This window comes from Aphelocoma coerulescens, chromosome 9, assembly GCF_041296385.1.
Source record: "Aphelocoma coerulescens isolate FSJ_1873_10779 chromosome 9, UR_Acoe_1.0, whole genome shotgun sequence".
In the NCBI taxonomy this organism is placed as follows: domain Eukaryota; kingdom Metazoa; phylum Chordata; class Aves; order Passeriformes; family Corvidae; genus Aphelocoma; species Aphelocoma coerulescens.
In genome coordinates, this window is record NC_091023.1 from 324,314 (window position 1) to 348,860 (window position 24,547).

The following is a 24,547-nucleotide window of genomic DNA, read 5'->3' on the forward strand; positions in this document are numbered from 1 at the left end:
ACAGGTAATTGGTAGTTGGTATTTCTTCAGTAAAGAAGTCATCTTTGTGCCAGAGGAGCAGAGCCTGTTTGCTGTAATGAGTAGTCTGTAATTTGGGCATCCTGGTGTTGGCTGAGTTACTGCTGGGACCAGTCATGGAGAGATTGCAAGTGTGTGGAGGGTCACATGTTAAAGTTGTCCCTGTGAGAGTGGAGGGAGTGACAGTAACATAGAGCTGTGTGCTGGGGCACTAAAGAGCTCTGTTCCTGTTTTCCCCAGGTATGCATATAATGCAGTAACCATGTCAGGTGTGTGCTTTTAGTGTGCTGAGCCCTTCAGGGGTTTAGGGGTTTTTTTTGTTTTAATTAATTTCTTGAAAGCCAGGTGGCAGATGCAACCCTGTGAAAAATAAGTGAACTGTGCAGAGCTGTTCAGAGCCAGAGTCTGGCCAGAAGGTTCAGGGGTTAGAATGGATACTTTTTTCATCTCCCAACTTTTTTTGTAGGTCTGATGCTACAGTCTGGTCCTGTAGTTATGGGGGGTGCTGGGGACTACTTCTAAGAGACATTTCCCTGAAGTACTGAACCTGGTTGGTCTTGTGCAATGCCTGATGCAAATTCTTCCAGCCAAAATTAATTGTAATAGCTCAGCACTGCTTGTTCTCTGATGAAAACAAAGATTCTGTTGTGGAACAGTAAGAATGGACTTTCACAAGTTCTGGGAGTTTGTAATCATATCGTCATAGTCAACTGTTAGAAAGGGTCACAAAATCAAAACTTTTGACATGAAACACAAAGATCAACTCTTCAGAATTCTACGACAAAAATCCTTTTATCCTCCTGCAGGAGGTTCCTGCTCATTTTGTACACAATTCCGTACAGCCACTGGCTTTTGTACTGGAAAACATCTGTAATTTTAGTAAACTGATTTGTATTTGAGGTTGTACTTGGTGCCAGAACTTTGGAGCTCCCTCCCTGTGTTGAGCACTGTCTTCTGACGGACACCATTAGCACAACTGCACTTCATGCAGTGAGCACTGAATGCATACAGGGCTGTGGGCCTGTCTGTGGTAACACTGGTAGGCTTGAGACATGGAAAGTGCTTGCTTTCTGTAAAACAAATCTTCCCAATTCACATTAAGAAGAGTTATCTCCTCCTTTGTTACTTGCAGATCTTTATTATACACAAGGACTTTACTCAGCAATACTTAGCAATTTATGCATTTCAAAACTTCTTTGAGGTTGATTTTACACCATTAAGGATGGGAGCAGGCATAGTGTCATAGGCTGAAACATTGTAATAACAGAATTGCTCTGTTCCTAGAGGTGTTATTAAGAAAAGTCAATTGTAAAGCCTTCTGAATCTGCTACACTTTCAACCACCTCTTTGATCCAAGGGATGTAGTTGGATACTCTGGTGTATACGCCGTATTTCCCTTGCTCGGCACAGCCCTCGCCCCAGCTGACAATGCCCAGGAGGAACCAGGTGTTGCGGTGGGACACAGTGAAGGGCCCCCCACTGTCCCCCTTGCAGGCATCGGCTGTGGCCGTGCTGTGCCCTGCACAGAACATGCTGTCGGTGAGGAGCCTGTCCATGGCCTGCTGGCAGCGCTCCAGGCCCACGATGGGCAGCCGCACCTTCATGAGGAAGCGCAGGGTGGAGCCCCTCTCGTGTGTGGCTCCCCAGCCACTAACCATCCCCACTCTCCCCTCTTCAGAGAGCAGTGCAGCCAGGTTAGGGCTGGGTAGGCAGATGGGAATCACGTACTCGTTCAAAACAGCAGCACTGCTCAAGTAGAGCAGGGCAATGTCACCATTGTAGTTGTTGGAATTGTAATGTGGGTGCGTCCAGCTCCGTTCCACAGCGATCTTCTGTTCCTTGAACTCTCTCTGGTATTTGTCAAAGTCTCCTGCAGTCAGGACAAGTTAAACCATTAAGCAAACTGAACAGCCTCAGTGCTATTGTCACAGGGAAGAGGAAGGATAGGGGGTTATAATGCTTTTATCTTTTGTTCCAAGGTGGGACAGCCCAAACCAAATCCTGCTTGTGCCAATGATTTCTGATGCTGTAGCTGTGATCCTGCAGTCCAAACTATCCAGGTGCCCTTTAGAGGCAGGACAGAGCTGGAGCCTGGATGCTGACACACTAACAGAGATTATTTATTTCCCATAAATACTGTCAGTCATTTTTAGTAAGCACTGTTGTGTTTAAACTTCCATGTTTTCCCCTCAGGAACATGACATCAGCATTAAGCTGCAGCTGGATCTAAGGCTGGAGAATTGTTTCCTGTCACGTGCCCAGTGCTGGAACACTGTTTGCTCCTCCCTCTCTGCAAGGGTTTAAGCACAAATTGTGTTTGCAGCATTCCCGCTACAAAGGGTCCAGTTCCTGTGGCTGGAGCTGGCGAGAGGAGCTTTATGCTCTGACGCAGTTACAGGCTTAGTGGAAGAGGCAGCACAGGAGGAAGTTAATCTTAGGCTGACTGAAACCCCAAATGGCCTTGAGTGCAGACTGTCACCTGCAGAAACTCTTCACCCCGAAGTGTCCCTGAGATGTGCACAGTGAGTTTGCCAGAATGGGTCTGTGCTTTATGCTCTCAGGTTCTCAGTGGAAACAAAAGGGACCAGGTGCAGCCCTTCAGCCCTTGCATGGTGCCAAGGCCATGATGTGTTCTCTAAATCCCAGAGAGGCTGGGCCTGTCTCAGCCCTGCCTTCTGTGTCACACAAGGCCCAGCTGCAGCCAGAGGTGCCCCATGCTCACCCAGGGTGACATGCTGGGGGCTGACGAGGTCGAGGCAGTGCGCAGCCGTGAGCACCCAGCGCCGGCTGATGAGGCTCCCGCCGCAGAACCCGACGTTCCGGCTGTTCCGGAGCAGCACCTGCAGGAGGGGAGAAGCAGAACCCGGCACCAGGGCGGGGCCAGGCTCTTGCACACGTGGTCGGCTGCAGGCCTGACCCAGTGTAAGGAACACAGCTGGTGGGAACGACCCACCAGCACGCCAAGCAGAGGTGGGGTGGGAACAGTAATAAAATGATTGCACTCCTGGAACAAGGGAGCAGAGTATGGTAAGGAACTAAGCTTGACAAACTCAAATCGATTGCCTGCTGCACTGGCTGGCATTCTTCTGAAGGAACATGTATGACTGAGATTTTGTTTCATGTGGTTTGAAAAGTTTTGGGGGCTAGGAACAGAACTGCAAGGTGTAGTTCACTGGGACTCTGTTCATCAAATTTGTAATCATCTACACAGTAGCAAATGGAGAAGTTAAAACATGCTGCTCTGTGTTTGATGTCCATCTTGTCTGTTCAAAGTTATAAGCTCCATCAGTGCCTCAGCATCTCCTCAATTAAACTCCCTAGACCTGTAAATTAATGTGTTAAACTCAAGAAAATATATATATACAAAATTAAGTTACAAATTGCCTGCTGTAATGAAAACTTAAAACTTCCATGACGGTAACACTTCATTTCAAGAAGAAAATGTAGAGGTTGGGCAGCATTCAAACTCTATTCCCATATAACTACTCAGAATCAGGCTATAACATGGTGGAAACCCCTAAAATTGCTCAGTAGTGACATTTTCACTTGTCAAAGTGCACAATGAATGCACGGTCCACCTCTGATTTTTCTACCTATAAATACCTCCTGACGTGTGGAATTGGGAAATCCACTTGTATGACAGCAGTAAAAGAGACTGATGGTAACGTGAGGGTTTTTTAGATCAGAATTTCTGTGCACAAACCCCCACACAGCACTAGGACACCGACCAGAGACAATAGAGTGAAAATTAGCAACAAATAAGGACATGCACAAAAAATGCCCCAAACCATGATTTAAAATCCAAAACAAGACAATGGAAACAAACACTTCAGTTATCCCTGTTTGCCACATGCACTTGCCTTCACCTTTGAGCCCTCAGTTTTACCTCCCTTACTGTAACCCCTGTGAACAGCTCTAAGGAGTCTCAGCTGGCCATGGAACCTGACTTGTGAAAACTACCAGCCTTCCAAAAGGAGGCAAAGCCTGGCTTTTCCCCAAGGACATGCAGACACAACCTGAACGAGAGCACAGAAGATGTGACTGACTTAAGAGAGAGGGTATTAACATTCCAATCCAAAAGCAAGATAGGGGAAGAATGATAAAGGTATTTAAGGTCCCTATCATCAAAAAGCCCTGCAGAGGACAGAAATACCTGTGGTTGCATTGCTCTTGACCTGAAACAAACAACTTTATAATGGCTTGATGAACTCTGCTCCTCCTGATGGACCCAGTGATGATAAACAAGCATTTAGGTGTGGTGTTTTATGGTGAGACTGGAAGGAAAGTATTACCTGCCAGGGGCAATGTCCACGATGACACAGTGTTCCTCCTGTTACTCTGGAGTCATACTGCTCCCAAGTAGAGCCGATGTTTGCCTGGGAGGGCTGAGGGGCGGGCTGAGGCGTGTCCAAAACATCTCCTCCGTCACTGCTCTGATGCAGCCCCTCATTCCCATGTTGAACAGCTCCCGTTCCGTTCTGGCCAGAGCCCTCCCTTTGCTGGTGTTGCCCCGCAGTATTTCCCACTGTTCCTTCCCGTCTGGCCGCAGGTGCTGTGGTCTTGTTCTGCCCTGCAGGACCCTGGGTCGGCCCACCCTGGGCAGCCAGGGCTCCTCTGGGCCTACCAGGCCTGGCGGTCTCCTCCACTGCCTCGTAGTGCTTAGAGACATCCAGCTCTTCCCCCACAGCACTGTCCCACAGTGGTTTCTGGGTCACAGAGCCCACCTGTGTCTTGTTCCAGCTGAAAACATCTCCTGCCATCCCTGTTTGTCCAGCGTCACCCTTTGTGCACACGCTCTGTCCAAAAGCATCCTTTAAAGTCTCCTTTTCCCCAACATCACTGTGTTCTAGCTCTGTCTGCCTAACCATGCCCTCTGTGCTCCCATTCCACTTGGGCACGACATCCCTGTGCTCCCATTGGCCCCTGCGGAGCCATTTCGGCCCCAGCCGCTGTTCCTCCAGAGCCCACCTGGCTTTGATCAGGCCACAGGGAAACGGTGCTGGAGGGAGGAATGACAGAAAGAGCCTTGAGCTTAGGGTATGTGGTGTCATGTTGAACTCAATGCAGCTTTTCCAAGGATGGGACTCAACCTTCCAGTAAGAGCCCAGGAACAACTCTGACAGCGTGACGTTCAACAGCCCATTGGCCACCACCCGACTGAGGTGTGCAGAGCTCATTGCCCGGAAACGGGCCCGTGGCTGTGCCTTTTCTGAGCATCTGCCAGGAGCATCAGCCAGGAGCAGCCTGCCCAGGGCCCTCTTCAGGACAGAATGCAAACTCAGCGCTCCCTTCCTGCCTTAACAGCCAGTTTTAAAGCTCCCGGCCTGTCCCCTCGGCACTTGAGCATCATGACTCCGTTTAGCCTGTATGGATGCAGAAGGAACAGACCCAGAGCTGACTGTCCTGCTGCTCCTTGACCCAGTACCTGTTCACAGGGGCACTGGATTACAGACACCTGATAGAGAGGAACCTTAACATTTAAAAGAGATAAACATTATAAATAAGACAGATCTTTTCATACACTAAGTGGAAGCTGCAGTAGCTGCAGCGTCTGCAGCTCTTCTGCAATTAGTGAAGGAGAAGTCGCTGCCTGCCAACTTGCCCCTTGCCTGAGGTAACCCGAGCCGCCCCTCTTTACCTGCCTGCACGCATCTCTTCCCATCTTCGTGCAGGGCGTAGTCCCTGGCGCAGGAACACACCACGTGGAAGGCGCTGTCGCCGTCCCTGCAGTACTGCCAGCAGCCGCCGTTCTTGTACCAGCACTCCAACTTTTCTGCCAGGAAAACACCGGCACCGCGCGGTCACAGCTGCGCACGGGCCCCGGGCAGCTCGCAGAGCTACCACTGCGTCAAGGGAAGTAGGAAAACATCTGCTGGAATCTCACAGGGAAACAGAAGGAACCACCTCTTACAGTTCTAGAAACCCACGCTGAGCTGCAGCAAACCAGACTTTATGTTTGCTGTTCTGTTTCAACTGTTCTCCTCCTATTTGCCAGCTTAGTCCTGAGGCCACAGCTGGGCTTGGGGCCTTTCTACCTATGGACCAGGGGCAAGAAAAGGCCTAGAAGAGAAAACATTTCTAAATACACCTGGTTTTGATCCATCTGCCTACCCTGTCTTTTATATCAACGCAAGTTTAAAGCGCAGGGCATTTTAGGGGCAGGGGGGAAATTCTCTGAGAAACTGACTGAGATTTTTATTCATTGTTACATTAAAAATAATCATGTTTAATGCTTCACTGTACAGACAAAAAGTTGACATTTGGAGGAAAAAATTACTTATGATTCATAGTTTCCACATTAGTTTGGCTTTTGCTATTATTTCATGCCTCAGTTTGCAAACTGGATACAGCCTTTCAGAGGATCAAAAATCTGACGAGAAAGCAGTTTTTCTCCTTCCTTTCCCATTATTCATATATTACAACATAAATATAATAATTTTTTTTTTTGCTTACAGTAGGCTTTGTCTCATTTGTTTGATGATTGACTCAATAAAAGAGAAGAGCCTCACCATGACTGATCTCCAGTGCAGACATCTATGGCAGGAGTTACTAGAGTTGTTATCCCTCTAAAGTGATAAAAAGGGGTAATTCCTTGTCATTTATTGAAAGCAGATGGGAGATGACCACATACCATCTTTCCTTCAGAATGAATGTCAGTGTGTCTGCTCCTGTACTCACCTGTTTCACAGTTGTGTCCTCCAAATGCGGGGGGGCAGATGCAAAAGTAACTGTAGTGTCTTACTTTGCACACTCCACCATTGTTACAGGGATTTGTACTACATGGATTTAAACCTACAGAGAAGAAACAAGGTAGAGTGTAGCTCCAGGAATTAAGAGAAACCTGGCTCTAAATTGCTACAGAATTCTTTGTACCCAAGAGGGACACAAGAGATACATTTTCTAAAAATTCCTTTTTCACCTACCTTTGTAATTGAACCAAAATTCCATCTGCAAGAAGAAATCACAAATGAAGAGAACAGTCATAAAGGGTCATATTGATTACTGAAGATATAATTTACAAAACTTTTTTTTAGGGTCCATGTAAACTAATATTTTGATTAGAGCCACGAATGCACTCTCAAAGTAGATCTCCTGATCACCACCATGCCACTCACTTTTGTTTGCACCATGGACCAGCCCCAGAGTGCACAGACTGGGCTGTCCTGGAACCAAAATGAAACTGGAAAGCTCAGGTCCATAAACCCTTTAGCCAGTGTCTCCTGGCCCAGGAATTTCAAGTGGCACCACCACCTCCCCCCCCCCCCCCCAAAATGTGTCAATGCAAGGCCTCAGCACCAGCTGCCTTGCTCTGAAGAGCCACTTCCCCTGCACTGCTCTACCTGCTGAGGAGACATCACCTGGCACCTTGGGCTGGATCCAGGAGAGCTCAGGCCCCTCTGTGTGACACCCCTGAGCAGAAGGCCCTGGCAGAATGCCCCAGCCCTGCTCCCAGCAGGATGCTATCAGGCCCTTGGGAGCAGGATACCCCTCCTTTGTATTTGGAGGGTCTGATCAAGCAAGTGACCTCTGAAAATGTCCCAGTCATGTTGCTGGATTGATACTCACACAGATATGGGGTTTAGATACTTTCAAGGAATTGTGTTTAACATTTACACAACAAACTGAGCACTCAGCAAAGTGAAATCTCACAGGTGCCTTGAGTGACCTACCCTGAAGGGACTCAAGCTGCAGCGTCCATAGGCACACACCTACCAAAGCCACACCAGATGGCTTGGGAAGGATTATTTATACCCCACTGCTAACTTTCCTCTATTTCTCCTAAAATCAGGTTTCTCACTGTTTTCTCCTGTGACTGGAAGATCTCCTTAGCCTCCTCAAACGAACACTTTTCCTCATTGCATTCTCTCTCCAGGTTCCCTGGGCGAATCTCTTCTAGGAAGTAGTTGGCACGTTTATGGACTCGCAGCACCTCATGGGCTTTGTCTTTTCCCATAAACACTGGAAGAGCAAAACAACAGTTGGTAGAGGAACAAAAAGCAGCAGCAGCATTGTTATAGTCACAGTCAGACAAGTATTCAGTGGGCTGGTATAAATAGGGGGAGTGGAAATTTACACAAACAGCCCAAAGGAAAATAAAATTAGCCTGTGTTCCAGCAAAAGATACCAGTAGTTTAAGCTTTCTTTCAGTGAATCAAAAGCCACTACTGAGACCTGCAGATAAATGCAGAAATAATTTTTTATTCCACAAGATTCTTGAGTATTGCAGCTTCTTCCGTGGAGGATGGTTATATTTTTCTGCTCAACCATCTTGATTCACAGCAATCATTAGTTTGGTATTTGGTAATGGAGACCCAGAGTTTTCCAGGTGCTACCGTGGCCACAACAGGACAGACACCAATCCTCCATTGAGAGAAATATTAAAGTGTCAGATCTGTACTTATACCTAGGTCATCTCAGCTTCACTTCACTAAACTACCTGCCCTTCTCCTGTGGTGCCTGCAGCTACTACTGTAAGTTAAGGGAGGAATGGAAAGAGGGAATATGGCAGTAAGGTCCTCCCCCCACACCCCCTGCTACTTCTAAAGGTTTTTGCCTTTTTGTTACATCTCCAGAAGTGTGGCCCAGTATCCAAAGCCCACTCAGCAGATGGAGAGGCTGTTGCTACCAGTGCTCTAAGCTGAAGGCTCAGGCTGTAATCCCCACAAAGCCCACAAAAAACCACGTAGCAGTGCACCTAACAGTACTCCATTTTCCAAGTCAAGGGGCAATGCCCTGCACAAATCAAACCCTTGGACAAAGAACCCAGTTTTGGAGATGGACTGTGAAAACACACATTTCTGTGTAGCTGCAGGAACAGTATCTACAGCAATGCCTGAAATTCTAGAATGATATTAAATTGTCTCATTTCTAGACAATTGGTAACAGCCCACAAAAACTCTTAGTGGAGAAAGGCTTTGGATAGATCCTGCTGTCTGGTAACAGAAAATATCTTTCATGAGTGAAATTCCCCCTCAGCACTCCTTGTGTTCTGGGGTAACCTCAGAGGATTTACCTGCTCTAAGTAGATGTTGCACACAGAGGAGATGCCTGTGGTGAGCCTTCTGGTGTGCAGATACACTGGCAGCTCTGCTCTTCCTCCTCTGCAGGCGCAGCCACAATGATCCCTGAGATCCTGCACACTCTCGTGCCTGTTTTACAGCTCTCTGAAGCCATTTCCAAACCTTGTGTAGTACAGTCAACACAAGGTCCAAGGATACATGTTGAGAGTGCCTCATTTTAGTGTCCCAAATTGGAAATCTTTGCCATGCAAAAATCATGATGATTTTGGGTTCAATATCACAAGGAGAATATTTTTCAGCAGGGGTGTGGGCTAAGTAGAAAGCTAAGAAAGGTTGATTTCTCTTGGAAATATATATATATACAAATATTATTTTTTTCTTGTGCATTTCAGGAACCCACAGGACTTTGTGTTCAGAAGAGGAATGTAGTTTCCGTTTAAATGCTGAAATTGCCACAGTAACACAAGTTAAAAAGGTAACTTAGAAGTACTACCTGAATATGAAAATGGGCAGCTGCTGTTGATGGAGCACATCAGCAGGAGAAATATCGCAAGTAAGGAGCTGCTCCCCATGTCAGTGAGTATTCAGAACACTCTGACTTCCTTCAGAGGGAAAAGAAGAATCAAGTTAGTATGTTGTCACAAAACCAGCCAGCAACAAAGATGAAGTAGAAGCAAAAGGACAAGAGCAGGGACAAAGAAATCAACAGCTCCCCAGTGCATTTTGACCTTGTGTCCCTTGTTTCTCCAAGTCACCACAGCAGGAATCCCCACAGGCAAAGGCTGAGCCAGCCCAGGATGTGCTGCAGGGTCTGAGCCAGAGGCCCCACAGAAAAGCCATGGGGAGCATGGGAGTGCAGGGGCCAGACCCCAGAGGAGCAGGGGCCACTCCCAGCCACAGCCCAGGCCCCGCTGTGCCAGCTCTCACACCAAGGGCAGATGCACAACCAGCCACGAGCTCCAGCAGTCCCAGCAGTCCCAGCAGCCACTGTGCAATTCCTGATGGTCTGGGCAAGTAAGATCATCCACACCAACCCCAGCCAGGCACCAACCAGCACATACCTGGGAGTCACAGGTACAAGACAGAAGTTTGGATTTCTTGGCATTACCTTCCCCTGCTGAATGATTTACCAGGATTCGACAGCACGTACTTCTCTGCTACCTGCAGCATGTTTTCAAAAACACAGGATCCAGAGTGAGTTCAGCTAACACAGAACCATGCAATTATACTCACTTTATTTTTTTAGGGGAAGACAGGAAAGAGATTTGGATGTACACCAGGAACAGCCATGAGGTCAAGAGATTGATCATTAACCCATCACAAATATTGACAGAGGAGAGACAACCTGGATTCTATGAAACACATTAGAAACCCAAAATCAGAACAAAATTGCATGTGTGTTTCCACATATACACAGGTGCATTAAAAAGGAATTCAAAAGGTCTTTAAAAATATCCTTCAGTAATAAAAGCCACCTTTTGCAACAAATTTATTCAGGAAAATGTGGAAATTTTGAGAGCACATTTCTGACATTCCATCACCTTTCAGCAGGTAAGACCAACCAATTTGGAAAACACGCAAGCTGCTCTGTAGCCCTCTGTTGAAATATGCAAAGCTGGGAGTGTGCAGGAGGATTCACAGCAGTCACCTGCAGGCAGGCAAATATTGCCCTGTCACAGTGACAGCCACCCCTGACATTACAATTTCTGCTGTTTCTCAGATCTGTGTTTCACTGCCTTTGAACACAATTGTGTTTTTCCCTGCGAGTCAGTGATACAGGTTCCCTCTTCCCAGTGCAGGCCTGGTGGCAAGGCTGCTGTTCAAAGCATTATTCTTTATCATTCATCCATCCCTAAATCCTGTCCCAAGGCAAAAAGAGGAGGAGAAGAGAGAGACAGAGCCAGCAAGTGATAAAGAATCCCTTGGCTTGACTGCTACTTCTTCAGCGCATGACTCAACATCCTCACTTGGGTAATGAGCACAGAGGCAGCTTCTGAGGGAACAAGCTCACGAATGTAAGAGGTATTAAGCCTCCTTGCTGATACCATATTAAATTTCTCACAAACCCTAATAAAATTTTGTTGTTTTGTTTGTTTTGCTGGGGATTTTTTGTTTAACAGTCTCATCACAAGAGCAGACTGAAGTTCTTCACTGATCCAAACATGTATCCAAGCCCATCGAGATGTTGGAAATACAACACTACAGCAGAGATAGTTTTCCTTTCTCTTTCTACAGGATTAATTATGTTTAACAAGTCTCAAGTACTAAGATGAGAAACAAGTACAAATTGTGATGTTAAACTTCACTTGGACTACTGCTACTTCCTATAGAGTTACTGGTGCTGAATGTCTTTATTTTTTTACTGATACACACACAGACAGAGATGCAAACAAACACATATTTCTCAGTAAAAGCACCAGCAATGCTAACACAGCCTGCAGTCGATTGCATTCACCAGAACAGGAATGAACAGAATTGTTTGTTTGCCTTGTTAATTAGAGGACAATTACAGGCCTCATGATAAATAGAGATGGCAAAAGTTTGGAATTAAATTTTGTTGGTTTTTTTTGGTTTGTTTGTTTTGGGGGTTTTTTGTGAATAACACTAGAGAGAGTTCCCATTCCCTTTGAAGGAAATTTGGGAGGGTAAAATCAGGCATGAAGTGTGCCAAGAATGGAAAATACAGATAAGTTCCAGTCACCTGCTGAATCGACAGTCTGTGAAAAGATGTGAAGAACTGGAGGTAGTATGATATAATAAAAATTTCACTGAGTTGAAAGAAAAATTATACAAATACAGAGCAAACCAAAACAGTTACTGTGGGTAATACCTTGCAGTACAGCTGAAATGACAGAGCTGCATCTCTAGGGTTATTTGCAAAACACTTTTCTCTGTCCCCTCCTCCCTCCACCCCAACCACTTTAGACATTTTACATCTCAAAGACAGAGTTGTCTGACCATGGACAACCTTATTTTCTACAATGCTGTATGTATGTACAGCATCTCAGCTAACAGAGGATTTTTTCTTGCCTGTAAGGCCTAAGTAGGACCATATCACAAATAAATAACATAATCTGCAACAAACCAACGTAAACAAGAAAAAAAAGGAGGAAAAAAAATAGATACCAAGGAAAACAGCACACAAGGTTAACACATACTCAATATTTAATACTGAAGATCTGACAGTACATTTCACTGCATACTGTCACTGGCACAGAGCCACAACATTCCAGACCGTGGATCAGAATCAACCCTTCAAAGGAGCTGACGTATCTATGTGGTGCTGGATCCACTCGAGGTACTGACTAACTTTGGTGTAGACTCCAAATTTCTCCCTTCTTCCACAGCCTTCACCCCAGCTCACCAGTCCTACCAGAAACCAAGTATCCTTATATCTAGTGAACATAGGGCCCCCGCTGTCCCCGCTGCAGGAATCTTTCCTGTCTCCCAGGCTCCCAGCACACAGCATGTTGTCAGAGACAGGGAAGCTCATGGCCTGGGCGCACTCGTTCCGGGCCACGATGGGGATTTCGATGTACCTGAGGGAAGCAGCGTAGCTGTTGTTGCGCTCACTCGTGGTGCCCCAGCCCGTCACCACCATCTGCTTCCCACTCCTCGTCAGCTCCTGCTCTGCCAGGCTGCGGGTGGGAAGGCAGATCGGGAGCGCGTATTTGTAATACATCACGTGCTCAGCCAAGTGCAGCATGGCTATGTCATTATCCGAGGTCGTCTTGGTGTAATTTTCGTGGGCCACCCATTTATCAACCCAAATGGTTTGTTCATCTGCCTCAGGACGGAAACGGAATTTACCTGGAAGAGCAAACAAGATGAGAGATGCTGCCAAAGCTTCCCTTACCTTGAACACCAAAGTATCTGGATTACACCGGGCGTTAGGACTGCACTCCATGTTTTTACTTCTCTTGTAATACACACAACTGTTTATGTCATAAGTTAACAGTGTTCTTAACAGATGGACAAATCTGTAAACTTTTCATATTTATGGAAATCATGAATACCTACAGAGCCCTAGAGCTCTGGTCATCAGCTGAGAAACAAAAATGCCCTGTGATGTTTGTATTTCAGTACACTTGTGTGATGTGAGAGACCTTCAGGAGGAAAACAACCTTCTTGGAGCCAGCATGAAAAGCTGGGAGAGCAAGCACACCACAAAACAGGACATTTACAACACTACATGAGCTTTACGCTGCACAGCCAGGGCCTGGATGGCTGAATGTCAGTATTTGTAAGATAAAGTTGACTGATGGGTAAGGTTATTCCTTTCTGAAATCTTACATCTGTATTTTAAGGAATTTTTCACTGCTTAAGACTCCTCAGTTGCTATTTGTTCTACATGATCATGGCTACTTCATGGGCCAAGCAGCTATGGAACAGCAAGCAAGAAACAAAGTTGAAAAGGGCCAGAAAGGCAAGAAGTCATTTGTGACACACTGCAATAGGAAAGGCAGAGCTAGGTCTTTCTGGCAGGCTGTCAAGGAGGTCTTGCAGGTTTTTTTCTGTAAGGAGTGTCTCCAAGCACAGGGACTTATGAGCCACAGTAGTTACAGAAATACATTCCCAGCAGATCCCTTAAATCCAGCTTTGGATCTTGGACTTCCAGACCACTTATTTCTGAGTCTCCCTTCTTGTTCCTCTGCAGACAGACAACAGACAGTTCACACATGGCCAGAACAGACAGCTGAAACTGCTCTGATGTCTTGTACTAAGTGGCACCAGCCCTTGAAGGACTTGCTAGTATCGAGTCAACAATCATAAACCAGTTTTTCTCTCCTATCACAACCTCTTTTCCTTGCAGTGACAGTGTCCACAGCACCCCTGAGGCAGCCTGAAGCCACTGCATCTGGGGGCTGGCTGGCAGGTAAGAGGCAGGGCTTTATTCCTGCCTTCACAGGTACAGACTTAGCTTTAGGCCTTAGAAATAACTCTGGACTTGAGCACTGTCTCCTTGAAGAAAGCAGAGTGGCTGTGCAGGAACACACTTGCTGTGGGGTCACACTCTCCGTACGCCAGCACAGCCACCAACTGTCTCCATCCCGGGGCACCCATCAAGCAGTGGATGACACCTTTTGCACCACAGGTGAGGGACAGATTCCCTCACCCCAACCCAGGGGGACACCCTTTGACTTCTGGTGGCTATCCACCCCCAGAGTTTCAAATTCCAGAAATCCTGGATGTACACCTGGATGTACTGAACCCAGAGGCTGTGGAAATGCATCAAGTTCCTTCTACACAATAAGGAGCGTCACAGTGTTGCTGCTGGCATGAAAATATTAACTATGAAGGCAGAGACAGTATTTTGAATTGAATCATTACATCCACCTATCTGCTCTATTTTTGTGGAGTTCTGAACACACTTCTGGATGCTCTTAGGCTGGTGATGCAGGAACAAGAGCCACAAACAGAAATACTGTGTTGTTCTCAAATCCATCTTCCAAAACTTCAGCTACTCTGAGAACTAACTTTCTACTTCAGACATTAAAAAGCCACATGAGCCCCGCTACAAGACTTCTCCCCAGGCTGAGTGCAAACCCAGATGTGAGTTCCCCCTCCAGTTTAGGTCCTGTAGGTGGCAAGCTGCAGTGGGACAAGTCCAAAAGGGTGCGGGGTATCCAAGCCTGACAGACACAGGCTGAGTACCACCTGTGCAGGCTCAGTACAAACACTTTCCTGGCTGTCCCCATGGACATGGCAATGTCACCATCCAAAACTCTGCTCCATGTCCCTCACAGAAGTTTTCACAGAGAATCTATTTTTAAGGCTATATACACAGATGATATATTGGCAGGACTCTCCACAAATACTGGGAATAATCTTTCACTCATGGAAATCAAGCAGTTGAGCTGTTATGCCTCAGCACCAATGGTAGATAGAAAACACAGTTTGAAAAAAAATCTATGTAAGTGTGAATGAAACACTAATTATTTTTGTCTATTAATTCAGAAGAAGCACTTACTTGACATAGTGACATTTTCTCATGCTCCAGAGCAGCAGAGCAAGTAAAGGCAGTGTTGCCATTCTGCAGCACCTCTCCTCCTTCTCCAGTGAAATATTCAAGTAGCAGTGTTTAAATGAATGAAAAGGCAGGAAGAGTCCCTGTGACATTCTCCTTCTGGGATCAACTTTTTTTTCAGACTTTTTTTCAGTATTGGGATGGGCTTAAATATTTTCATCACCAGAAAAACACAGGCAGAAGAGACCAAGTCTTTCTACTTCATAGACCAGCAGCAGTGCTCAGAAGACATCAGCTCACTTCCAGAGTAAGGTTGAAAATGGCTCAAATGAAATCAGGTTTTTACTAAACTTTGTTTTAAGCTAAGGTGCATATTAAATACTGCCTAGACAGACCACTCCTACAGCCAAGGACTTTTGTCTTCAGAACCTGCTAGTCTTTTCCCTGAGATGATAAATGTTGGGGATGAAACAGTTGTAATTTAAAAATCACAGGGACAGGTGCTTTTCCATACCAAGTTTTACTCTGAACCCCTTTTGTTCCTCAAGGCAGTGTGCTGCTGTTAGGACCCAAGCTGGATGGATGAGAACACCCCCACACAGAAACTTCCCTTCGGTATTTTGCAGCATAATCTGAAACAAGACAAAAGAGGTGTGACACTGCATGGAGCACGGCTCACAGAATACTGTACTCATTCTTCTTGGAGGCTGCCAAATACCCAGACTTATCAAGCACCAAAGCATGTCACATTCACTGAGGCCAAAGCTTTACAGGGGCACAAAAGCTCTATGAATAGAGTCTCTGTGAAACACCTACAAAAAAGTTTTGAATGTTCTTCCTGAATGAGGGCTGGCTTCATCCAAATCAGCATGGGGTGATGCTGGTCATTGCAAAGAAGCACTTTGTACTCAAGGCTTTGAAATACAGAGCACAAATGAGGGCTGTGTCCCACACCAGAGACAGTGCATCATCTCAGGCTGCAGCTCTCACGCTAAGGTGTAAAAGGCCCTTTAATATCAAAGGGAACCTGGCCCTAATTATTTGCATTTATTAGTTCCATGGTAAGCTCTGTGAGATCTCCCTTTTCTCTATGACAACCCAACCTGCCATGGCATATTTTGCTGATTAAATCCGCTAACTTGGATTTATGACAGACAAGGCTTGTAAGACAGGGCAGGAAGATCACCTCCCACTGGAAGGCTGTTGCGGGAGCTGAAGTACACATCACACAGCACAAGTTCCCCAGGATGGAGCAACAGAGCGGGTGAGTGTCATCACCATCCTCTATCTTGGCAGTGTTGGCAAGGTAAGGTCAAAAACTTGGCAACAGCAAGGTCAAGAATCCTCACAGACACTAAATTTTTTTTTCCTGCCACTCCAACCTTTGGGATGCTTTGAAAAACCTAGCTTCATATGACACCACCAGTAGCAATGCAAGAGCATTTCTGGAGCAGAGAGGCAGGCAGAGCAGTTCAGGAAGAGCCTGAACTATTTGTGGCAAAGAATCCCTTTCTCCTCACCTGCCAAGGGCTGCCTCCCCTTCTTCCAGCTGTTCCATCAATGAGCCGAATATTGAAGTCTGCTTTGGCTTCAATGTAGTCCAACTTCACTCTTCCACAGGGGAACTCCACTGTAGGAGATGCAGAGAAATTTACCAGCAAAGCCCAGACCACCCAATACAAAACCTCTTTCTAGAGGATTCCCTCTGTCTCTCTAATCTAGGCAATATTGTTCAAAGGCTTCATGGAAGTCCCTCAATGCTTGGCAGAGGAGGCAGTCTCCTGATTCCCCTCTGTGTCTCCATAAGGCAAACATGGATTAAGGGCCATAAAGTGGGTACGGAGTTGGGAAATGTAGGCAGAGTTACTCTTCATGGAATAGATGTTTTGAAAATGAGTACAAAGTGCACTGCAGACAAATTTCCCCTAAAACTCTTTTACATCAGTCTGAATAATCCTCTGTCAAAGGTGGACTACAAACATCCTGCTCTTACCTACAGGGTCACACATGGTGTGGTCATCCTTGAGCTGATACCCCGATGCGCAGCTGCACAAGCGATGCTGCTCGGCAGGGTCCTCCCTGCAGAAATGTTCACAGCCACCATTATCCACAGAACAGTTGCTGTATTTGACCTCTGTGGGAAAAACAAACAGCAAGAGAGACGTGGAGCTGGGAAGTCAGAGTCACAGAAAGGTAAGGTGGCAAAATGACATCATGCTTCAAGTGGGCAACAGCTGTCAATGGATTTGGGACGACAGCTGTGGGCTTCAATGGCACTCCGGCCCCTAGACAGCAAACAGACCTAGGTCCAGAATCAGGCAATGGGCAGATGGAGGAAACAGATTACTGTCAGGCAGACTGGAGAACAGAAAATTCCCTGTTGCTATGTGCCAAGTCACACGGTGAAAAGTGTTGATGACACATGACATACAACGCTCATCCCTAAATATATTATCCAGCTTTTGTCCAAGGAAGGAACTGCCACAGTAATAAAATATTGGCAGTGGACTGGGTTTTCCCCTGTATTTAAAAACCCCACCATAACCCCTGTGTTGACAGTTCTGAAGTAAACCTCTGCTTTACAGAGTTATTTCCAGTATTGTCCAAAATTTAGATATCTCATATCTCTAAAATTCTCCTGTGACAACACAAAGTTAATTTTGCCTTAGATAAGCACAGATAAACCTCCTTCCACGTGAAGAAGCAAGAGAGCAATCACATTAGTAAAGAAAGTGAGTATGCTGTGCAATGACTGAGGTGTTGATCCCTATTGCACAGAGATCCCTGTCACAAAGGACGTTATTTTATAGTGGATTAAATGCAGCGTACCATAACTGCACAAAACCCCCTCCCAGCCTTTGTTACAGATGCAGGAAAATTTTCCAATATTGTCCTTGCAGATGCCGTTGGAACAAGGATGTTGCTCACACTGATCTCCATCTGAAACAGAGGTAGGCAAACGCAGTCGCTGAACCATACAGAGCTCACAGATCAAACTCCAACACGAACAGACCCTCCCCAGAATCCCAAATATCAGCCATGTTACTGCCACTTAATGGTGACACCTCCGTGGCACTCGGCCAGAGACAGGGCCATCAGTTTGGGTTCTCAATCACAGCTGCAGAGCGAGTGGAGTGGGCAGAAGAGGAGGAAAGAGTAAAGCCTGAGGCAGGCAGGGCAGCAGCAGGTTACTGCTGGACCATGTCAGGCAGGGTTCCCTAACTCTGCAAAGATGACTAGTGATAGGTACAGGTGCACCTCAAGTGTTTTAGGAAGGTTGCTTGTATGATAGAACAGGAAAACATTCTCTGCACACCCCATATGAGAGAGAATGAGAATTTGAATCAGTATGTGACACCTGGCAGGAGGAAGGCTGAGTACAAGTAACTCCTGAGGAAGCACAGAGAAATGATTAGGAAAGTCTTTACTTACCTACATACTTGCTCCAAAAATTTAGCTGTGGAGAAACAAAACTTGTATTATGGCAAGAAAACCATTTTTAGCAAGTGAGGGATTTAAAGTGTTTCGTGCTCTTGGCCAACAGGACATAGCACTCGGGTCAATAGCATCAGTCTCATTCTTCTTGGCAGTGTCTCAGTTTTCTTGGCAGTGTAGTGACTGGCACTACAAACTAAAAAAACTTGCCAGTGATCCTCCTGTACCGTCTCTACTAAGCACAGAGTCCCCTGCTCTGCTTGCAGGCTTTGTTTTCTTGGCATTTACTGCCAAGTAAGTAACCCAGTTCACTTGAGCCCAGTTAGACAAAACATGGGCATTCCAAGGACAGCCCCTCTTTCCTCTGGGGTCTGAGGGACAGCAAGGACTAGCTCATTCTATGCTTTGAGCCTACTCTGCTCAACATAGCAACAGAGATTGAGTGTGGAAAGGGGCAGGAATCAGCAGACAGTAAACAGTGTGCAATTCAAACTAGGAGTTCGGAGAAGGAAAGAGAGAATATAGTGATGAGAGTAATGCTTGTCAGGCACAACTGGGAGACTTGGGAGATACAGTGAAAAGCAGCCAGGACTGGTGAATGGACAACAAAGGGGAAGGACTGGGAAAAACTTAGTGGCAGCAAGAACAGCCAGTGGGGTCAAGCAAGGACTGGAATGAACTGTCTGGGACCTAAACCTCACTAGGCGGGTCAGGTGGGACATGCCTGAGTAGCCAAGCTTTGTGACCCATACAGAGGTAACTTGACAATCACTGTAACACAGTGACACTCAAAACCATGCCTACATCTGAGGAGTCAGGAGAGATCCATGTTCAGTACTGACAGCATGATCTCCTATGCCCTGGATACAGCAAATATTTTAAGAAAATAATTGACTGGCTAAGTTTCCCACTCATCCTTAAAAAAAACAACTTACTGTTGCTTCCCTGGTTTCAAATATCTCACTGGCCTCCTCAAAGTCACAGAGCTCTTCAATGCATTCACGCTCCATAGAGCCTGGCTTGAGCTCCTCCAGGAAAGTGTTTGCCCGCTTCTGGATTCTCAGGACTTGGTTTGCATCTTTACTGCTGTAAAATACTGCAAGCAAAAAAGTGAAAGCACAAGCAGAGGAAAGAGCTGGCTGAAAACTGGTAGTGCTGCTTCCCCAAAGGACACTTCTGAGAGCAACAGCCCCTCTGCAGCACAGCAAGAGAGGCTGCCCTAGACACCATGTGCTGTCTGTGCCGTGCTGCAGAAGCAAGCTCCAGCCTCTGCCCTGTGGTGCTCTGACATCTCATGGGGCTCAGCAGGGCTCTCACCAGGCAGCTGCCATGGCCCCAGCACTATCAACCTCTGCTAAAGGAAGTCAAACCCCCCTAACGGGAACTATTTCAGCCACTCCCTCTGACTAACAGAGGAGCAGGAAATGCACTTGCAGTGACTGGGAAAGGGTGAAGGCCATCTCTCAAAAGAACACTTACTTGAGGTGCCACAGCCCCATGAAAAGCATGCAGCCAGCAGCAGCCCCACAGTGAGGAGCTTCCACATCCTGCAGCAGGAGTTACCTGAGGAGAAGGCAGGTGTCAAGAGGAGCACACTGCAGAGTGACACAAGACCCTGCTGCAGACAGCTCCCATCCATCCAGCTCAGCCAGGCTGCTCACTTGCTTTTGAGAGAGCAGCTTCCCTGCTGAATGCTCTGCTGTGCCTCATCTCTGACTCCAGCTCTGGAGCGGCTGCTCACTAGAGTCCCTCCAGACTGGTTTGCTCGTTCCCTTTAACACATCAGCAGCTCTCCCAGAACACTTCTGGTCTGTCCTGACACCCTCCCCTTCTCACTGGACGTTTTTGACAAGCTTCATGCTCCAGTAAAGCAAGCTGTACCTGGAAATCTCAAAGAATACAATACTTTCAAAGCACTTACTGCTTTATTCAGTGGGAATCAGTGTGATCTGTTCTTCCTCCATGAGCTCTGCTGGAACTTAGTTAATCCATAACTTCAGATATTTACTCTTTGGAGTGACATGAAGTGCTTTCTTTTTAGTTGTTAAACAAACAGTGCTCAGGCAGAGCTTGACCATTTACCTGCATACAGGGGGAAAGTGAAACAGCTGAGGCACCCACTCTGCCTTTCTCAAACTTTTTTTTCCCTTTTGATTCTTTGGTAAGCAGAAATGGTTATATATAATTTGCAAGTGTACATACCCAGTGCTGAGGTCCCTTGAGAGATCCTGCCCTCTTCTCACAGCACACAATCACCCAAAAGGGACACATATTGCAATTTTTAAGTCTTCCCACTTCACTTTCTCGTCAAAGCTTCCACCACAAAACAGCCAAGGGAACTCCCCCGACGGCCATGAGCAGGTACCAGATGCTTGTACCAGCATGTTGTATCTTCTGGTGTCCTGGGCTAGCTCTCATCAGAACAAAGTATTCTACTGAATTCTGAACACTAAGCATTTAGAAAAAAAACCCAATTCTTTTCAGAAGTTTTCTTGCGTTCGAGGTGGTAGGAACCAGCATGTCCCAGTTCTCTGAGAACAGCATGTGCAGTGGCACCTCTGTGAGCTGTGCAGCAGAATTCCAGAATCATTCAGGTTGGAAAAGACTTCCACGACGATTGAGTACAACCTGTGACTGATCCCCACCTTGCCACTAGCCCAGAGCACCGAGTGCCACATCCAGTTGTTCCTTGAACACCTCCAGGGATGTGGAATCCAAACCTCCCTGGGCAGCCCCTTCCAATGCCTGACCACCCTTTGCAGGAAGAAATTCTTCCTGATGTTGAAGATGCAGCATCTCAATGCAAATTACCTCTGCACCCAGGAGTCCTCTGGGGCCCTTCATCAGGGAAAGTGCTACCAGAGGGTAGGGAAAGATGAGCCCCCCAGGATCCCAGCTCACATCCCGTGACACTGATTAGGAGAGCTCTGACTGCTTATAAACCTTTTATTTCCTTTTTCCCTCACAAACTTGGCCAGGGACTTTCTTGAAAACAAGTTCTCTTTAAACAAAGTTCATCCATTTGGGACTTCAGCTAAAAAGATTGCTGCATCCATATCCCAGCTGGGGAAGATGTGTGCACTGCAAAGCTCTACTGGTATGGTGTTTATCCTCATTTCAGCCATTCAACAAGAAAACTTCAGCTGAGATTAATGATAACAGATTTTTGCTGCAAATGAAATTTATGAAACACACCTGAAGACAGGAAACATAAAATAGGAAACCTAAATAGAAACATGGGTAGTACCCTGTATTACATGTATTTCTCCTATTTGTAGCTGACCAGGCTATTTGCTACCAGTAGGTTACATGGTTTTGAATACATGTTTGTTTCTAAGATTTGGTATACTCTTAGACATAAGATTGGAAGTTCAGGACATGCACACCAACTGCCAACCTCAAACATCCACACCAATGTGTCAGCCCCCTAAAAACTTCCTTTTTTTTTTTTTTTTTTTTTTTTAAACACCTGTATTGATACTTAGTAAGAATTAACTTACTTCTTCACCACCCCTTTTGTTTTGAGGGCTTTATTTTCCTGTTTTCTCCTGCCACTGCAGTAAAGAAATAAGTATTTTAAAAGCCAGCACTTGGGCTCTCAGGTGATCTTATGACTTCAGGTGCAGAGGATTGAAGAAAAGATGCTCCAGGGTACTTCAAGTTTTGCATGCCAGGGAACAATTTCAATCTAAAAAAATCACAGTGCTGGGCTCACTGCTTTCTAGTTCACCTTCATTTTTAAAAAATAGGGATTTTTCTAAGGAGGGCTAGAAGAGCATAAAGAGGAGAAAGGCAAAACCTCAGAAGAGAATGGCAAGACAGAAGCTCCATAAATTTAAATTAACACTGTGGAGACTTCTGATTCAGTGTGTTATGAACAGGCACTAATATTTGAAGAAATCACCTCCTTGAAGTAAAAAGCATCATGGATGTCTCAAATTTCACAGCTGAAAGATACTCCCCCTTACAGCCTGAAGGGACAGAGCACACCAGAATGTTTACACACCCCAGTGTGTAAAGAAAGCCAAAAGCTTTGGTTTTCCCCTTTCTACAGGAAAGCTTCTGGCAAATTCTCAAATGCGTTCTCAGCCTTTAGCCTCTTAGCCAGGAGTACCAAATCGCTCCTCTCAAATTTTTCTAAATTGAAATTAAAAAATGTAAATTTCTGCAAATTAGATTATAGACAGATGTAAATTTTGATAGAGAAGGAAACTGAAGTGGGAAAAAACAATTTAAAAAAATGAAAATCCCCAGCTCTTCAGCAGTCATCCTGTGCTGCATTTATCAGTGCTTCCTATTTCATAGCTTTTAATCTGCAACAAATCTGAACAATTCACTGAGCAATAAAACCACCAAGCCTACTTCCTACATGCTCACTGGAGCCTCTACCTGCCAGGGCTCTACCAAAGTCTCCTGCTCATCCCAAGTCCAGATTTCTTGCAAGACTTGAAGAAACACATTGTTCTGTGAACCATCATCTCTCCCTGTGAACTGTCTGAAAGAGACAGCAGTTCCAAACAGGCATTAAAAGGGGAAAGACAGGCTCATACACACATCACTCCTGCTTCCTTAGGAAACCCAAGGAGAAGTATCAGTCTCCTTGGGCAGCTCTTCTAAAAGGAAAAGGTCCTTGGAGCCCAAAGTTTTGCACAATTCAGACGAGCACTGGAGTATGTGCCAGAAAGGCAAGAACCCCTCCATGGAGAACCTTTGTGCTGCTGGGAAGTGCTGCTGTGAATCCAGTTTGTAGCCTGGGAGCAAGAGGAATTAGACAACCTGAGCAGGTATCAAGTTTCTCCCAGCCTGTCATTTCCCTGGTTGGGATCTGCTCACACCTGAAGTGCTGCTGGGGCTGCAGAGCTGCACAGCCTCTGCCATGAGAGACACCGTCCGCTCGCTCCAGCTCCTCCCCTGGAGCAGCCCAGCAGTGCAAACCAACCTGCTCATGGAGGAGGACACGAGGGCTGAGGCCACCCCTTTCCCTGCTCCCATGAAGAAAAGCCATAGGCCACAACTGATGTGCATTTTACCAGGAAGTCGACCAAAGGGGTCTTCTAGGTCATATGCAAACTGCCCCAGCTCCTCCCTTCTTGTAAAGGTCACTGGGTAAGCCAGCAAAATGCTGGAACTCTTCAGATGGAAGTTGCTGGAGGACTGCCATGACTCTTTTAGCTGTCAACATGGAATGTCATTTTCCACAGTCTCAGGACCTTTTCCTTCTGCCCACATGAGAATTAAACACCTCAAGCTACTCCAGGCCCAGCTAGGGGGTGCAGTTATTAATAATTTTTTATTTAAACTCATTAGTAGAGATCTTCACGGCACACCTTCCTCCCAACCCACTCCACCCTCCTGAGATCCATTAGGTAGTTAAACCAAGAGGATGGCAGCCCTGAGAAGGTCTGACATTCAGTAATGACACACTGAGTGGGCCAGTAAGATTTTTTGCTATTGGCTTCTGCCACATTATTAAAAAAAAAAAGACCAAAATTAATAAACCTGTAATAAACCAGAGGAGAAAGAATATCTTCTGTCTCCGCTGTTGCTTTCTTTGCATGTTTTCTGCAGTGCCACTTAAAGCAGAGCCTGATACTCAGGGTCTGTGTGAGTAAACACAGTAACTTTCTTTTTTCCTTATTCTGTCTCCAGGTAACTAACATCATAGTGATCAATTTTACCATTTTCATCATGCAAGAGCATATAACACTAGAATGATGTTCCTGTTCCGTACACTATTCTCTCCATACTTCTGTTTAATTATCAAGTACAAAGGTGCTTTTCACACAGAAAATACGACCATTGTAACTTACTTTCCATCCACTTTGCAACAGTACTGTGGATCTCTACAACCATCCTCTCAGTTTAAATAAATCTGCTGGAAGTTTCCTGTCAGCATCTTATGAACACACCAATCTGTACAGATGGAAGAGAAAGCTTGTCACAATCCCTCCATGGACTGCTCATCCGAACACCTCCAGATTTTTTTGTTTCAAGTTTACAGGTGTCATTTATGGCATCCAGTTTCTGCATTTCATGAGAAAATTCACTTCTCCCACATTCTTGTGAATGCGTTTTCACTTTCTTCAGTCACTGTACATATTGCCTG

General features: G+C 45.9%; 2 protein-coding genes across 8 annotated transcripts; both read right to left on the minus strand.

The window, feature by feature from the left end:
* Positions 1–1,136: 1,136 nt before the first annotated feature.
* LOC138114771 (coagulation factor IX-like) lies at positions 1,137–12,081 on the minus strand. 7 transcript variants are annotated; one of them, XM_069024640.1, is made up of 9 exons: positions 10,272–12,081; positions 9,532–9,640; positions 7,817–7,977; positions 6,942–6,966; positions 6,697–6,810; positions 5,657–5,791; positions 4,311–5,017; positions 2,741–2,858; positions 1,137–1,888 (listed from the first exon to the last, which is right to left on the minus strand). In XM_069024640.1, the coding sequence occupies exons 2-9, from the start codon at positions 9,608–9,610 to the stop codon at positions 1,311–1,313; spliced, it is 1,917 nt and encodes a 638-aa protein (XP_068880741.1). In that variant the 5' UTR covers positions 9,611–9,640; positions 10,272–12,081; the 3' UTR covers positions 1,137–1,310. The 7 variants fall into 7 exon arrangements, with proteins under 7 accessions (XP_068880741.1, XP_068880742.1, XP_068880740.1 ...); XM_069024641.1 differs by having other exon boundaries at positions 10,189–12,081; XM_069024639.1 differs by having other exon boundaries at positions 9,532–10,099; positions 10,189–12,081.
* Positions 12,082–12,185: 104 nt separating this feature from the next.
* PROC (protein C, inactivator of coagulation factors Va and VIIIa) lies at positions 12,186–20,462 on the minus strand. The gene is made up of 9 exons (XM_069024643.1): positions 20,363–20,462; positions 19,921–20,004; positions 19,377–19,537; positions 18,439–18,463; positions 17,836–17,946; positions 17,000–17,140; positions 16,527–16,636; positions 15,521–15,638; positions 12,186–12,848 (listed from the first exon to the last, which is right to left on the minus strand). Exons 2-9 carry the CDS (start codon positions 19,985–19,987, stop codon positions 12,286–12,288), a joined length of 1,296 nt encoding a protein of 431 aa, XP_068880744.1. The 5' UTR covers positions 19,988–20,004; positions 20,363–20,462; the 3' UTR covers positions 12,186–12,285.
* Positions 20,463–24,547: the final 4,085 nt, after the last annotated feature.